At 41.0% G+C, this 17,399-nt stretch overlaps 1 protein-coding gene across 1 annotated transcript; it reads left to right on the top strand.

Annotated features, from left to right (window-relative positions):
* Positions 1-750: 750 nt before the first annotated feature.
* On the top strand, positions 751-16,533 carry kcnh4a (potassium voltage-gated channel, subfamily H (eag-related), member 4a). Its single transcript, XM_018702656.2, is given in 17 exon segments — positions 751-1,796; positions 6,921-7,154; positions 7,519-7,650; positions 7,812-7,945; positions 8,688-8,940; positions 10,685-10,842; positions 11,250-11,457; positions 11,912-12,106; positions 12,202-12,401; positions 13,055-13,304; positions 13,394-13,608; positions 13,735-13,773; positions 14,412-14,779; positions 14,867-14,946; positions 15,230-15,306; positions 15,388-16,011; positions 16,013-16,533. Coding segments are annotated over 17 exon segments (3,618 nt in total). The 5' UTR covers positions 751-1,720; the 3' UTR covers positions 16,388-16,533.
* Positions 16,534-17,399: the final 866 nt, after the last annotated feature.

The following is a 17,399-nucleotide window of genomic DNA, read 5'->3' as shown; positions in this document are numbered from 1 at the left end:
TGCAGACAGACTATGATGTTGAAGCTCACCCAGTTACTTTACTGGCCCTTTTAAATGTCCCCAACACATATAGGCTTTATGATACACACACAGATGTTTTTCGTTACTTTCAGGGATATTTTATTGATTTGCCTTTACTGCACCTTCACCATTTTATTTTGCATGTTGTCTGTCACAATGTTGTTTGTAATTGTAGTGAATTCAAATTAAGGGAAAGCAGATTGTTTTCGACAGCTGCCTGACTGGGTACTCAGCTGCACCTGAGACTAATCCACTAATTTGACACATTGCAGAATAACCACACACACAAGAACAACTGCTTCTCAGCAACGTGATACATACATCCGACTCAAGCTGAATCTGCCAGTCTCCCACAGCCATGAGACTGCTGCTTATGGAGGTTTTCAAAGTTATATAAATCTGATAAAATGCCCTTTGATATGAAAACTAACATTTATTTTAACAGGCTGTGTTTTTGACCTTTTCATGGATGGAGTAGATTTTAATAACGGACACATTAATGAAATGTCAGGTCTCAGTGGATGTGTGATTGTGCACAACAGTTTTACACTCCCATATGGAACCTCAAGGAAAGTGGTAATTAGGAAGTGTGCTATACAAAGAACCAGTTTGTGTTGTGTGTGTGTGTCCGTCCGTGTATGCTTATATTGTATGTGTGACAGCAACTACCTGTGTGGGGGTGTTTGCTTATGCATGTGTATAGGTAGCAAAGAAAATGTGACATAGGTATGTTGATTCAGACAAGATTCTTCAGTCAGATGACTGACAGCAGCTCAGCAGCAGATGTACTGTAGTGTTCTTGAGCCAGGAATTGAATCATCTAGTGTTGTGCTTTACCCAATCTGACCTCTGACCCCCAGGTGTCCAGAGAAGGGCTGAAGAAAAAACTAAATCTCTATAGACACACAAAAGAAGTCTGACCATAGTGTCATCCTCTTTGTTGCAGAGTATCCACAGCAGCCAAAAGCCCTCTTTCTGTGTATCACAGTATTACATATATACACATCCTCCTATACAACTCCTATACAACAGTGTGTGAACATTAGTAGTTCAAGCAAACAAACCTGAAAAAGGATTTTCAGAAAAAACGCAGAGGTGTAGAGAGAGAGAAAGAGAAAGATAGAGAAAGAAAGTGATTTCTAATAACTTCTCGGGGGAGTCAGCAGTAGGAGGACATGGGTTCTGTATGAGAAAGCAAGAAAGCGAGAATGGTAACTAATAAGTTGACAGTGTGTGGAAAGGGGGATGGTTCAGGCTTTTGTATGAGAGACAGAGGGAGGGAGAGAGAGAGGCAGGGGACTCTGAGATGGCAGGAAGCATGGTGAGTGGAGTTAGACTGACTGAAGAGAGGCTGAGGCTTCGCTGTGATACCGGAGCAGCACTGAGAGCAGAGGGATGCGCAACAGAGCCTGAAAGCTCAATGACTCAACACTGAGAGAGAAGCATTACAGAACTACAACACCTCTGAGCTTTCTTCTGAGGAAAAAAAAAAGAGAGATTTCTGTGATGCAAGTCAGCGGTTCCCTCTCAACAACACAGAACAGAGACAACACATACTCCAACAGAACCTCGTAGAAGAGTTACAAGCGAGCCCAAGGAGAGGCACTGCGGTTCTCTTTCAAGTCCTCTTTGGGGAACGGTGATGAACTACTGGAATTACTGCTACTGCTGAGAGTCTGCAGCCTTCTCTTAGTACAAGATGCCTGTGATGAAGGGCCTCCTCGCTCCACAGAACACCTTCCTGGATACCATTGCAAACCACTTTGACGGCACTCGTAAGTATATTTTGGAGAGGAGATATGAATCATTCTCTGTAGTTGCAAAACTTGATATGAATATGCACTGAATGTCTTGCATACATGAATAGTACTTTTTATGCCATGGTCATGCCAATCCTTAGATTAGTTGTACCTGCACTGGTTCTTTTGGCTTTCTTATATTGTATCATCATTACGACTGAAATCAATGTGTTTCAAACTTTTCAAACAAAGGACACACATTACAAAATTCTAATTGTGTTGCCTACATACGGGTTTGTCTCAGTTATAAGGATGCAACACTACCAGCTATGCCTGGCTTTTAGGATTTTAGCCTGTGGCATTTTTGTAACCCAGTTTAGGATTGTGACTGGCACTGAAAAACACTGCTGTCGACAAATGTGTCCAACGGTAGTGAGATCCAATTATAAGAGTGCTAAGTTATGACAGTAAACCAGAACTAGAAATGGAGATGGACAGTGCAGTCTGGGATGATATATTGGAGCTGAAGAGCCACTTGTTGAACCATTGTATTGCTCGTTAGGATATTTTATTGTTGCGATTCGTGCATTATTCAGTCAAGGTGCACAAGTTCTTATCAATACAGTCATGGCTCTGTTTTTGTGACAGGACATACAATTTCAAGATATGTTTGTACTTTTGCTTTGCACATTCGTTGAGAGGAAGATAATTCTTTGTTAGTCCCACAATGGGAAAATTAGCAGTTACTAGACTTTAAATAAAAATAATCACCACAAGCAGAGTTTGAGCCTGTGTGGAGAACCCCCATTGGATTTCAGGTCCAACAACATAACCACTTGGCCATCACATCTAGTTGGTTCTTTTGTGCTAGGTATAGGACACATAGTGTACTGGTGGCAGGAGAGGTGCAACAAAATGGAGTCCCATGCAAATGAGGCAACAGAGGTGTTAATATTTTGATGAAAATTGACTATTTGAGGCTGTTGAAAATAGATGTCTCAGACAGGACCAGATCTGTTTCTGCACAGTGTCATTTATTTAATAATTATCCACCAGCAGCTACAGAATTATACTAATTACTATGAATAAACTCTCTGCAATCAATAGGAACATTAAAGCTGTGGAAAAATCACTGCCACCACATTTCATTATACTTTATAATACTTTTATTGTTTATTTTTGTAGGTATAGCATTCAAAATGAAAACGTGGCATGAGGGAACTTTCACTCTCTCCATAAATGTAAATTCAACTTTAAAAAGTCACATAGTTTGCATATTTGTAATGCTCGTCTGTTACCGCTCTGAAACTGCCAGACAGCAACATTATTTTTCTGTTTGGAGAAGCTAATCTCTTCGTGAGCTATTTTTATCTTTTACCACAGCAGTTTGAAGAATGAGACCAGTAATGAGACTAGCTGAGGCTGATTTGTACAGTATTTCATTCCACACAACCAAAGCATGCTGCACCTGTAGTACATGAAGGAAATATAGCAGATGCACCTGGATACACTGTCACAGACGTCACACATGTGAAATTGTCTGATCTTTGCTGTTGGATTATTGAACTAGAGCCTTAACAGTTAGACTGTGGCTGTTTATTTTCATGCATTTACAATGATGTTCATCCACTGTCCATTTGGACCATTGTTTTGCTGGTATATACTTTGTTCCTGCCCTGCTAGTTCATACTGTAGAGGGTCCATACAAAATTCATACAGAGTAGAGAGTAACCAGCAGGCACCAGGTAGCTCTTTCCAGAACATAATAAATGGTGTGTACAGGTCAGAGTCAGACTGTCCATATCCCTCACACTCACAAATTCACAAATATAGTGTGATAACACTATCTCCGTTTGTATCTCCCTATTGCACACATGCACACACAGACCGCCCAGCCCTTCTTCACGTCGCCTTGCCCTTGCTTTCACACACACACACACACACACACAGACTTGCACATACACATATTAGCGCAGCAGACATTTTCTCAATCTTAGCTGCCACAGTACCTCTGTATCAGTTGTATAATGTGGGCAGATTGGCCAAGAAGCTGAGTGGGAGGTGAAGGGGCTAACTGACAAGAGATGGCCTTAGAGCAGAACACAATTCAATCTAAGAACTGTGCAGGATCCGTCTCGGTTGAATTGAAAGCTTTTCTATGCAGAGACGTCTCTTTGAAGACAAGGGCATAACTGCAGAGATGAAAGTCTATTTCAACTGTCTCTGTGCTGAAGAAATAATAAATAATACTCAGGGGAATGGAGGTGGTATTCAAATGACTGTGGTGTGAGCAGGAAAATGAATTAAAATAAATTATGCAGGGGGCAAGAGCCAATCAAACATCACTGGCTGTCTTGCCTAGTCAGCCATCAAAATTACTTCAATTATTCATCTAATCATTTACCACCTACAAATATAGGTAATTAATGTTAGCTAAAGATTAAAGAATTAACTTGATGGTTTAGGGTAACATGATATCCTCTATAATATTTGTAGTTTGTGGACTGCAGGGTCAAGAGTATCATAGATCTAGATTGCTTCACTGATATAATTACACAGTAGCAGGCATAAAAAGCTGTAGCTTATTGTTGTTGCTCACTGTGGACAGTCTCTCCTGCTAATTGCCTGGGTAGGTGTTTGAATTGCATCTTTCTCCTCACAAGTGCCATTGATAATTAGCAATAATAACAATCATTGCTATTGAGTGACTGCAGTTTAACTGAAAGGAAGCAAATGCATTAAGTTAATGTTCTACAGAGCTGGAGATGTAACAGTGAGAGAAGTGGTTCACTGGCTGAGAAATCAAAATTCTTTTATTATCATTCACAATATACGCCCATTTTGAGTGCTGCCATCAGCATTTACTGACAAGAAATTGCTGTGAGTAAGTTTCACAGCCAGACTCTGGTGATCTGTCAGTGTGAACCATATTGTTCTCTTGAATAGCTTGAAGCCATAGAAACAGCCTGAGGGGGAGAGAAGAAGTAAAATGGAAAATTTTGATTTTAGAGACATGACCTGACAACTGTTGGCAAGGGATGCAACCAAGATTGAACTTTGTTCCTGAAGATCACAGTTGAGACAGAAATCTGATGGTAGGTGATCAGGTTATGGGAAAGAAAAAAAAACATCACAAGGAGCTTAAAGTGCTTCAGTTTTAGCCAAGAAGTCACTTTATCTTTACTAAATCCTCACTCTTGTATGTTGTAAGCACATTATCAATCAGAGTCAGACACATCTGTTAAATTAGTCAAGAATAAATCAGACAGATGCTAATATTGCCAGTTCTTTATTGCCTGCATCTGTGTTTCAGGGGGCACAGAGTCTTAGTAACCTCAGAGATGTGAACTACAGCACTGCCATATGTTTAGTTTTTTTTTTCTGCACAAATTACTATGGCAACACAAGCGTGGAAAGATCTTAATTTAGTTTCTTGTGAGATTAACTGCACTGATATCAGGAAGGATATATCCACACATCACTAATTGCACCTCTTTACCTCTGGAAGAAACACTTCGTTAACACCCCCACAGTGCTGCTCGCTCGGCAATTATTTTTGTTTGGCTTGAGAAATCATATGAAATACATCAGGTGAATCTATGGCTGCATGCATCTGAACAAACTGTGGCATTATCCGTCTGTGTTTACTTTCCTAGGTTTAGAGAGCATACAAAGCATCACTCATTAAAACTCGCTGCAGCACAGGTGTTCAACGTTGTCCTCTCAGCTACATCATCATTGCAGTGTTTTGCAGTATAGTCAAACAAAGATGTTTGTTTGAAATTTGAATGAATGAAACAGTGAAAAGAGACAACATTCAGTGGACTTGTCCAAATATTACAGGGTTATTTAGGATTATGTGGAGACAAGTGAAAGCAGACCTGCATTAGTCAGTAAATGATCTGGCTTTTATTTCTCTGTACAGTAGACAATGGAGTGCTTAATTTCACTTAATTTCACTGGTCTAGATTCTTGTTTTGGACAGACAATGGCTTTGTCAAGAGGTTACTCACAAAAGAACAAAACAAAACAAAAAAGATACCTGTTTTTGGGGGGGGGGGGGTTGTATAGTTTCCATGGACAGAAAAGGTGTACGTGAGTCTGTTTTACTGCACTGCACTAACACTAACCCTCCAATATATTGCTGGTTTTGAGCCTGTGTTTAAATGCAGTGTTCTTGATTATTTTCTGCTTTGCCACCTACACTTCCTGCCCTTAAGTGAATCCTCAATGCTCCAGCAGATAGCAACAATGTTCAGTGGTGTTTTTTTTCCCCTAAACAATATTTTCAATTATCTGTCTAAATTGATTTCACAAAGATATTCATCTCCTCCCTTTGTTCTCAAGCATAAAATGATTCTTTAAAGGCTTAGTCTCTCTCTTGTTACATAATCACTACATTTAAGTAGAATATGCTTATAAGCTGGTTCATGTGAATTTTTTGTGATGGGAATTGTGAAATTAGATAGTCCTGTAAGTATTGTTAGTTTAATCTGTCCAAAAACCTAAGTTTAAAAATGACAGTCTTGGCTGGTTGCCTGGCAACTGGTAAGTAAATGGTATACACTCAGTTGCCAGTTTATTAGGTACAACGCACCCTTCAGTGCAAAAGGAAGTCAATTTTGTGTGTGTGCGTGTGTGTGTCTTGCTGTGTAAATACGAAAATCCACTGCACAATTGGTGGCAGGATGAAAACATGCCCCACATGCTAATTAAGGGCTAAAGCCTCACTGAGAAACTAGTCCCCCATGGAGCCAGCTGGGGCCCTGTATATATATCCCTTAGAGTTCATACACACCACCAGCATACTTCAAAGTCCCCTCTGATGTATACTAGGCTATTTCAGGGATCTGCGCTGAAGCCAGATAGAAAGACTCAGATAAAGAAAAAATAAAAGTTGATTTTTTGTTGGTGCATCATGAATTGAATGAAATCTGAAGTGAGCTGGGTAGTGGGGAAAGGAAAGAAGCAACTAAATAAGTTGATTTCCATGTGTTAGTGTGAGAACTTTCAGAACTGCAACTGTCTCAAGCTTTGTCACAACTGTGCAGTTAGAAAAGCACAAAATATTGCCTGTTGATCAATCACTTTTTTCTATTCTTCAAAGTCACACAGCAGCTTCTTTCTCTTCTTTCTCCTCTTCTTTTATTTCCCTTGCAGACAGTAACTTCCTACTGGGAAATGCTCAGGGTCGCTATGGCTACCCTATCGTGTACTGCTCTGATGGGTTTTGTGAACTGACTGGCTTTGTTCGGACTGAGGTGATGCAGAAAACATGTACCTGCAGCTTTCTCCATGGGGCCGAGACCAATGAAAGTGTAATCCAACAGGTAGACAAAGCTCTGGAGGGACAGCAGGAGTACCAGGGAGAAGTCTGCTTCTATAGAAAAAATGGTGAGGATTTTATGTGCTCACCCAGATGTTGAGTTGGCCATGTTCTTTGAAACACTAACTTTTTAATACTGAATTTAAATCTATGCCCCCAAACTATCCTGAAAGGCATTTGTATACATGAGGAATAGTTATGATGTTCTTAATTTGAACCATTTTCCTGGCCTTTCTTTCATTGTGAGGACATTATTTTTTGAGGAAAGCAACTCTAGAATACATACAGACAGACAGCAGGGAGTGAGGTGAGGTTAGCTGCAAGAAAGAAAAAAAAACACTGTTGTTCCTGTGTTAATAGAAATCCAATCAATTTCAGGGTAAAAACTGTCTAGCAGTAATCTCAGTGTAATAACTTTTTTAATATCCTCAGGAAATCAATTTTGGTGCCTCCTGGATATCGTGCCAATTAAAAATGAGAAAGGTGAGGTGGTGCTGTTCCTGTTATCCTTCAAAGACATCAGTGAATCATTTGGGAAAAGCCATCACTACACCCACGGAGATGGTGAGGCCAGGCTACATGCATTTCCTGCTGTTAGCAGTCCTACTTTAATTCAGACCGTTTTAACTTCAAAATGTCATACTGCCACATGTGTTTATGTAAAAGCTAAATGGAACATGGCACAGTTTACATTCACTCAGTGGGTATTATGATTTTGCCCACAGGTATATCAGAAGTTGCTCACCAGAGCAGGAAAAGCAACCAATCACACTTTTCCCAAGCTCGAGAGAGGGGGAGGACAATTCTGCACCACCTGACCAACCTGTTCACCAAGAGGGGCAAGCGGAAACTGACTGATGTAGGTGTCTCAATACTGAATTTATTTATTTTCACTGATGGATGTTTGGCTGCTTCTCTTAAAATAAAAGGCAATGTGAAACCTTAGTCGGGTGAGTATTTGATACCAATCTGCAAGCTTTGTATATGAGGGAGGGGCAGTTTGATGAAGTTGAACTTGTATATGTCTTAATTAATGCTGAGTATAAATCTCACATTTTTGTGTTTTACTGCTAAAACAGACATGCAAACAGCAGTATTGTAAATTGCCTAGTCTGCTCAAAAAGCTCTCTTTGTGTTTATGACCATCTTCAAATCACTGCTGTCTACTCAACAACCCTGTGGTATAAATAGTTTATTTAAGTCTATTCAAAATGTATTCAAAACAGTATGATGTTTATGCTGATGATGACAAAATGGATGATCACTGGCAGGTTTATGAGCTACCTTCAGTGTTTCATGCTGAGCTAATTACTATATGCAAACACTGCCTCAGTAGGTGCTGAAGAAAATGGAAATTATGCATCTTTTCTCATTTTCAAAATTGCTTTCATTTATCCAAAGGATTCATTATTCCTCAGGGGCTATTAATATAATCCAACCACTTCAGTTTCTTAAGCCTGAGTAAGTTCATCAAACAAGCTTCCCCTCTCCAACTGTGTCAACTCTTCTCCCACAACACCAGGATGTTATTGAGAGCACCACAGATTTAAATTCAATGACTTTAGTTTTTCAGAGAGTCTATTTTCTTGTGATGCTTTCAGAGTGTGTTCCAGAAGCCGTCTCTACCCGAGTATAAGGTTGCAGCTGTGAAGAAGTCACGTTTCATCCTGCTGCACTACAGCATCTCCAAGGCCTTGTGGGACTGGCTGATTCTACTGGCGACCTTCTACGTTGCTGTCACTGTGCCTTATGATGTCTGCTTTGTCAGTCATGATGAAGGCAGTGACCATCACTCACTTGTCAGCCGCAGCACCATAGGCAGTGACATAGCAGTGGAGATGCTCTTCATTCTTGGTAAGAAGCATTTAACCCCTCTGTAAAGGAGGTTGTGTTTTCTCAGTGTCTTGTTTGTTAGCAGAATTACACAGAAAGTACTGAGCTGATTTGCACCAAACTTGGTGGAGGGATGGGGCATGAACCATGGACAAACCCATTAAAATGTGGTGTGGATCCAGTTAAAGGGTTGGATATGACAAATAAATCATTTATGTTATCAGATTACCTACTGTCAAGGCAGATGTGTAGGATTGTTTGGTTGTCATCACATGCAATCTTATTTATTCGAAATATTTTTCAAAGAAATTTGAGCTACTACTATGTAAGTTCAGATAATAAACATCTTACTCCTGATATGGTAGTAGGCGACTGTGGTGTAACTTCTTTCAGTAAGATAATTGGTACCTTGAACCACTATAATTTTAAAGTACAGTGATTACATGCTGTGCTCCAGTTGACCTTTATATTGAAGCATCTTGAGCAGCCTTATGAAGAGACAACAATGTTCAGTTTAAATTAAGACCAACTATATCCCCCAGTGCAGCTGCTGTGGTTTCTGTGGCAAGAGCTAACACATGACTCAACCTCCTACCTTGCTTCACCCACTCGGGGTGTCTCTGTTGCCCCAGGTTACGAATCATAATTAGATTTGTCTCACTTCGTCCCACTTTTCCTCTAGGAAGTGTGATAGCACATCTGTCATGAGGCTCTTTGACTTCCTCTCTCTCAATAAGTTTGTCCGGGGACAGACTCAAAATCAGCTCACCCGGTACCACATGCTGGCACTTTTTCCTGTGTGTGAAAGTAAATCATTTTTATGGCAAGTGTCACCTAAGACTTTTAGTGTGGAGTGCCACTGAATGTCAAATGCTTGTCCATGAACCAGTTTCATGCAGACAAGTTAAAATGCAGACAAGACTCAAATAAAATCAGTTAAACAGTGCTGAGATTAGTTATAACAGTAGAGGCGGAGGGTGGGGGGGTTGTGGCCATGGTCTTAAATTGCCCATAAAATATTAGGGAATTGATTTTCACAGTGTGTTGAGATTGTTCCAATAGGTCGGGGTATTAAAACAAAAGGCTTTCCAAATTTGGTCTGTATTCAGGGGACCTTGTTGAGCATAAGTCTTTTGAAAAAGTTAAGATAAGTTCCAAAGTTCCAGTCCAGCATCGTTGCAATATAAGGTGCGAGTTTTCCAATAATGGCCTTATAAATAAACAGAATATAGAAGCCTTGTTGCAAGAAACAAGAGAAAAACTTGCCCTTTTTAGTTAAATATACTGCCAGGCACGTATCACATTAGTTGGACCAAGTGTTATTTTACACATACAAGTTAAAGCAATTTCCATGATGTCAGCTTGCAACTCATTATTGGGAAGGTTTTGTGCACTTAAAGATAACTAATAACATAGTACATTGCAATATTTCCACCAACTGACATGATATAATCACTTACTTTTTTGCCTCTAATGTCCATGGAATGATGTAAATGCTGTAAAATATGGTCTTTTATTAAACTAAACTCTACTATACTATACATTACTACTGTTTTAAGATCTCATAATATATATATCAGATACCTCTTTTATCCCTACAAATGGATTTATGAGTGAACATGATACTGATCACTTATTTTATAAATTTGTGTTATTTTGTGAGTTTCTCATGAATAATTTGTGTATGTACCTGTCATACAGACATGAAATTTGTTTTTCTTTTTATGTGTAATTTTGTGATTCTGTTTTCACTGCTCCTTTTCAGATATTATCCTGAATTTTCGCACAACCTATGTGAGTCAGTCAGGTCAGGTGGTGTACGATGCCCGATCCATCTATCTCCATTACTGCACCACCTGGTTCTTTGTGGATCTGATCGCAGCCTTGCCCTTCGACCTTCTCTATGCTTTTAACATCACGGTGGTAAGATTATTGTTTTATATATCTGGAAGTACAGCATGCCCCCGGGTTTTGTACTTTCCCGTGTGCACCAACTTTAAGACTAGCCACTAATGTTTCAGTAGTGTTTTTCCCTCAGAGCATTGAACTTGAGATGATTATCCCTCTATCTTCTCCCACTTCACTGAACATTCTTGTTTGTCTGCTCGGTTTAGTTTTATCCTCAAGATAAACACTGGTACTTCTTGTGGATTGGTCTTACTTTGCCATAGGCCAGAGCTGACAGACAAAGACATCTCTCTGACTGGTTAAAAAACTTTCCTGCAAATAGTAACATTACAGTCAGTGCAAGTACCTCACAATACAGAGTATATACAGATTATATAAAAAAGATCTAGCTTATATGTTCTGCTCTCCTTCTCTTTTTCTAGACCTCACTCGTGCACTTGCTGAAGACAGTGCGTCTGCTGCGTCTCCTGCGCCTGTTACAGAAACTGGATCGCTATTCCCAGTACAGCGCTGTGGTCCTGACCTTGCTCATGTCTGTGTTTGCTCTGCTGGCTCACTGGATGGCTTGTGTCTGGTACGTCATCGGTCGCAAGGAAATCGAAAGCAGTGACCCCGTAACCTGGGACATAGGTGAGCACATTGTGTGTGTGTGTGTGTGTGTGTGTGTGTGTGTGTTTTACAGCTCCCACACCACTGAATCAAGAGTGTAATGCTCTTCCTCACTCATTAAGCTTTGCTGAAGCATTTTTAGTGTCTCTCCTGGCAACCCCTGCGGGCCAGCTCTGCACATCTCTAGTCAAGCTTGAATGCCTGAATGCCACAGCATCATTTCAGCATCTAAGCTTGTCCTGTCAGTCCAGAGGAAGTGCAGGTCACAGAATTATACCATATCACCAGCAATGCATTATATCATTTCCCATTATATCACCTACCTCGTATTATATCATATTCCAACGGGGAGAGGCTTATCTATTGAAGAAGACTATAAAAAAAAGAAATGAAAACACATTTTATACAGTTAGCATAGTTACCTAAGACCCCCCACATGAGTTTTATCCAACCACTTTCTGACCTCATTCACCAGGCTGGCTTCAGGAGCTGGGAAAGCGACTGGAGACACCATACATCAACAGCACTATGGGTGGTCCCTCCATGCCTAGCGCCTACATCGCCTCTCTCTACTTCACCCTCAGTAGCCTCACCAGTGTTGGCTTTGGCAATGTGTGTGCCAACACAGATGCAGAGAAAATCTTCTCCATCTGCATTATGCTCATGGGTGGTGAGTTAACTGGCAATCAGAGAAAATTAACAGAATTATGAATTTATGAATTATTCTGAGAATAGCAATAATGTTGCTCCCTCTCCCACCATCAGCCCTGATGCATGCAGTGGTCTTTGGCAACGTAACAGCCATCATCCAGCGCATGTACTCACGGCGCTCACTCTATCACACCCGAATGAAGGATCTTAAGGACTTTATCCGTGTGCATCGGCTACCTCAGCAGCTGAAGCAGAGGATGCTGGAGTACTTTCAGGCCACCTGGTCAGTCAACAATGGTATCAATGCCAATGAGGTGGGTGAAAAATCACAAATTAGCAGTGTTCATGTGGCTATGATAACCTTTTTCCTGTGGCTATCTTCAAATAAATGAAGTTGTCCTTGTAAAGTTAGTCACCTTTCAATAAGTAACTGAACTATATATGAACTGTTGACTGTGTGGGCTGCAGTAATTTCTTTCTTCATGAGGAAAAAGTACATTTTGTGTGGGCGCTAGATTCTAGATTCAGAAATGCCATCCTTAAAATGTGGGTCACCACAAACTCTCTTGAGTCTTATTCCATTTCCTTAAGTAGATTGTACTTTGTTGCAAATAGAACGTCAGTAACAATGCCAGAACTGATCTAGGAGAAGTTCCCTGTAATTAAAAGGGTAGGAGTTGAAATAGAAAGAATACTCATTAACACCCTCACCATCACCATCTGTAGATAATTAATTCACTGTTGAAGGTAACAGACACAGTCACTGGTTTCTGAGAACATGCTGGCTTTGACACCTTCATGTCTGTTTCTACTGAGCTTGACACATCATGTGAGTGCATCAATCATTTTTTGGTCCTTGTGTTTAGCAGTAGTGGAAGAAGTATTCAGATATTCGGCAGGCCTGCTGGACTACCAAATGCACTGCAGTGGTCAATAAAGGTTCAAGTTTTCCTGTCTTTTGTTTTAGTTGCTGCATGACTTCCCAGATGAACTGCGAGCTGACATTGCCATGCATCTGAACAAAGACATCCTGCAGCTGCCTGTGTTTGAGCGAGCCAGCAGAGGGTGCCTGCGCTCCCTCTCCCTGCACATTAAGACCTCCTTTTGTGCACCAGGAGAATACCTTATCCGCCATGGAGATGCCCTACAAGCCAACTATTTTGTCTGTTCAGGTTCCCTGGAGGTTCTGAAAGATGGCATGGTCCTTGCCATCCTGGGTCAGTGTGCACCAAGTGTTAAACATTTCCTCTCTTACTCATGTTTGCCTCTCCTTGTAACCCCTCTGTTTAACCCACAATCCCTACAGGCAAAGGTGACCTTATTGGGGCTGATCTCCCAGAACAAGACCATGTGATCAAGACCAATGCAGATGTGAAGGCGCTGACCTACTGTGACTTGCAGTACATCAGTGTCAGGGCTCTGAGAGAGGTCCTTGGGCTGTACCCGGAGTATGGCAGCCGCTTCAGCTCTGACATCCACCACAACCTCACCTACAACTTGAGAGAGGGCAGTGAAGCTGATGTAAGACATTTGACATCACTTGATGGGAGACAGAAATTTCAGTGAACCAGTATTTTTTAAAGTCCTACTCATTCATTGAAACATAGCTGTACTTTTTTGACTTCTCTTTGACTTCAATATCTCCAGGGAGTAACAAGGTTTCCATGGACTCCCAGGTTGTCTCAGGTATGTGTGCCTCACTAAGGTTATTATTTCAGCCTTACTCTGCTTGATACATACATCTGGCAATCAGTTACAGTACAATCTGCGTTTACATCATAAGGCACTAGTCTGTTTTACAGAAAACAGCACATTAAATTCATACACATAACTGAAAAAAAAAACAAATAAGATGCTGCTAAGCAAAACAGAAAGGAAAACTGAAGGAAACAGCATACTGTATCAGCTATACAGGCAAGAGCTAAAAACAAGCACACAAGCTAACTAATGGATTCCAAATAAAGCCTGTATGACACTGAAAAAAGATAAGACAACATCTCATAAGAAGCAAAGAAGGTTATTGTAATATAATGTGGTGGCCTAGAAACTTAGCCTTGCTGGCTAGCTTGCATGCTGGTATAAAGAAAGTAAAAATGATAACAATATCAAAAGTTCACTTACTAATGTAGCTACAAATGTTTGTTTTTGATTTCTGGTCTGTCGCAGAAGAGAACTTTGGATTTTGCTCTTAGATTTAACACAGGACTCTCTGTGCTTACAGATATGTGTTATTGTACACCAGAGATGAAATTTGACTCATAGTATGACTTCTTACTCTAATTGCCATTTTACTACAACCTGGTTTTCCAACATACTTTCCTCAGGGTCATGTATCTATGGACCATAAACTACCCTATATCATTGAGGCAGATGATGCAGAACACGGAGAAGATATGAGGCACTCTCAACAGAGGAGGGTGCCCCTGCTACAAGGAATGGGCAGCCCCGTTCGTCAGCCCTGCCTCAGCACCCTGTTAGGGGAAGAGCTCCGCCACATCAACGCACTGCGCCTCTGTCGGTCACCTGTTCAGGGCGGCAGAGGCCGAAGCCCCTCTCCTAAAGCGTTCATCAATGAGGAGCTCTCTCCGTCTCCTCTGTCCAATCATACCAGTGACCCAGGCTTGAACCATCGGCCTGCAAAGCTGCTCATGCCATCCTTGCCTTGTGTTAGTCCACTGAACCTTAGCCCCAGGTAATCTATTCAGCCTGCTTTATCCAAAAATGAATCTGTAATCACTTTCCATCTATTCACTCTAACACTAATTTGTGTCTCTGCTAGGGTCGTGGATGGAATTGAGGACAATGGTCACACATTTCAATTTAATATAGAGCAGAGTGAAGGAAAGACTAATGTAACAGGTAAAGTCTCTATGAGCTGCACATAAAAACTTTACTATACTTTTGGGGCAGCAAATATCTTGATTAAAGACACTTTTCCGGGACAAATGCTCAACTCTAAATTAAACAAGGTTGAATAAACATTAGGAAACATAAGAGTTTGCATTTTGAGACTTTGTGACTCTGTTTGTTACTTATAATCCCACTCATCAGGGATTAGATGTCATATTATATAGTGTGTATTTAGTAGTGAAGAGGCTGATCTCAGACCAGCTTAATTTCTCTATTGTTCATCCTTTTTCAGACCAGTCACAAGTGAGTGCTAACCTGCTTTTGGAAACAGAGGAAGTGAGACAAAACATAAGCAAACTGAACAAAGAGGTACTAGCAACGTGAAAATAGAAAAACTTAAATTACCTTGCTATATGTGCATTATTTATATGATTTTCTTTCTCTTTTTAGGTAAATAATTTGAACCAAGAAGCTTCCCATCTCGCCAAGGAGCTCCATGACATAATGCATTACCTACAGTCTCATATGGCCATGCTCCATTATAACTCTCCAGTTTCTTCATATTCCTATGGCATACAGATGGTTCCCAGTCCAAATGTGACTGCTTCCAGTGACTGGCAGCCCCATGTCCCTTTAAATATAGCCACCGGGCTGCACCTCCATCATGAAGCAATTAGCCACCCTGCCAGAAATGCATGGGGCTGCACTGGGATGCCCTCCCAGGGCAGAAGTCCCACCTTGCTGCACTCTTCAAGCCCTATGTCATCTTGTTTACACTTGTGCTGCACTGACAGAGAAGGGGCCACAGCTCACAGGCTACAGAGCCAGTGTGGCCCCTTCCAAACCCCCAGAACAACTCCAAACTCTCCTTACATGACCCACTCTCATGGCCAAGGAGGTCCATCCCTCTTGGGTATCAGTTCTGCCTTCAGTAGCTTCCCTGTGATTTGTCAGGCTGCACAGGGGGCCTACAATGCCTCTATTCCTACAATGAGCAACTCTCACCTGCTGTGTTCCCCAGTAAATTCTGGCTGCACCCATTCCTCTCTGAGTGTTCAAACCAAGCTCTGATCCCACACATAGCCAGACCAGGTCCCAGACACCCATCCATTCTTCCGTCACTCCCACCGGCCAGCCACAGTATCACACTGCCTTCAGCTCTCTCACCCCCTCAGGAGTCCACACGTCAATATGCACAGGGCACATCCCAGGCCAACAGAGCTCTATCAATAGTCCTAGACAAAATGACACAGTAGGATCTAGCCCTGTCAACCACACACAGGATGTTGCATATTCTCCGCTGGGCCAGGTAATAGACAGAGACTGTAGAGCTTCACTGTATCAAGAGAGGACAGGCAATGTTGAATCACAGGGTATGGGCGGCAGTACTCCAGCCGTAGAGGTTCAACCACCTCTCTTGGGCATGGAGGGAATACAAAACCCACCCTGATGACATCAGAATCTTCTTGTTTTATGGTACGACCATGATGATTTTACTGTATCTTTTGGTGTAAAGTTTCCATTCAATAAAATGCTCTTTGCCCAAACGCACAAACAACTGTTGAAACCTTACTGTCACAAATGAATAAAACATTTTGTAAAAGATTGTATTCATGTTTTATATGATAATAATATTATTTGTGAATTTCGGTTGAGATTACTTACTGGTCTACAGGGATCATATTAGGGACAATGTATTAACAGGCTGTCCACTGACACACAAACCACCAAATATCTCTAGCATTCTGCTGCGTTTGTGTGTTTTGGTTTGTAGCTTGCAAGACATGCAAGCTACAAACTATTGGTATGCAGTGCTGCTCAGTGGTGACAGGTGGTTACAGCAACAAAATAAAGGGTTGATATTTCATCTCACTGAGCACAGAGGAACAAACCTGTTTGTATATACTCATCTGATTATTCACCTTAAAACTGAGAAAATTCAGCCAAAGATAGCAAATCTGGAGCACAGCTGTGCAGTTATGTTGTGTAGTATTTTGCACCTCACTTTTTGCAGTAGGGTGTTGTTTCAATTCTTTTTATTTTTGTGTTATGTTTTTTCAATTCAACCCTCATAAAAACACATCAGTATGAGCACATGAACACTTGAACTTACCTAAGGATAAATATTTTTGAACAACAGAGAAATGATAGCTTTGAAGATCAAATCAGGATTTGAGCCTTCCACAGCCTCTTCTAATTACCTCGCACACATACAAATATCAGCTAAGAACATTGCCTGGAACATAATGTTCATCAGAGTGACGACGACAACACAAGGTCTGACACTCTCTCTTACCTACTTTATTGAGGCTGCATGCTTCATTATGTAATTTTGTCTGTGTGAATATTTTCAGACTCAAAGCTGCATGGCTGGGATTGACTGTCTGGTTGTTACTTTTTGAAATTTTGTGAAGCAAACTAGACTAGCAGCAAAGAACATCCAGAGAGACCATGCAGCAGAC

The sequence above is a fragment of the Lates calcarifer genome, linkage group LG11 (assembly GCF_001640805.2).
Source record: "Lates calcarifer isolate ASB-BC8 linkage group LG11, TLL_Latcal_v3, whole genome shotgun sequence".
NCBI classification, from domain to species: Eukaryota; Metazoa; Chordata; class Actinopteri; family Centropomidae; genus Lates; species Lates calcarifer.
The sequence above is the reverse complement of the archived record's forward strand: the minus strand, read 5'-3'. Positions and strand labels throughout refer to the sequence as shown.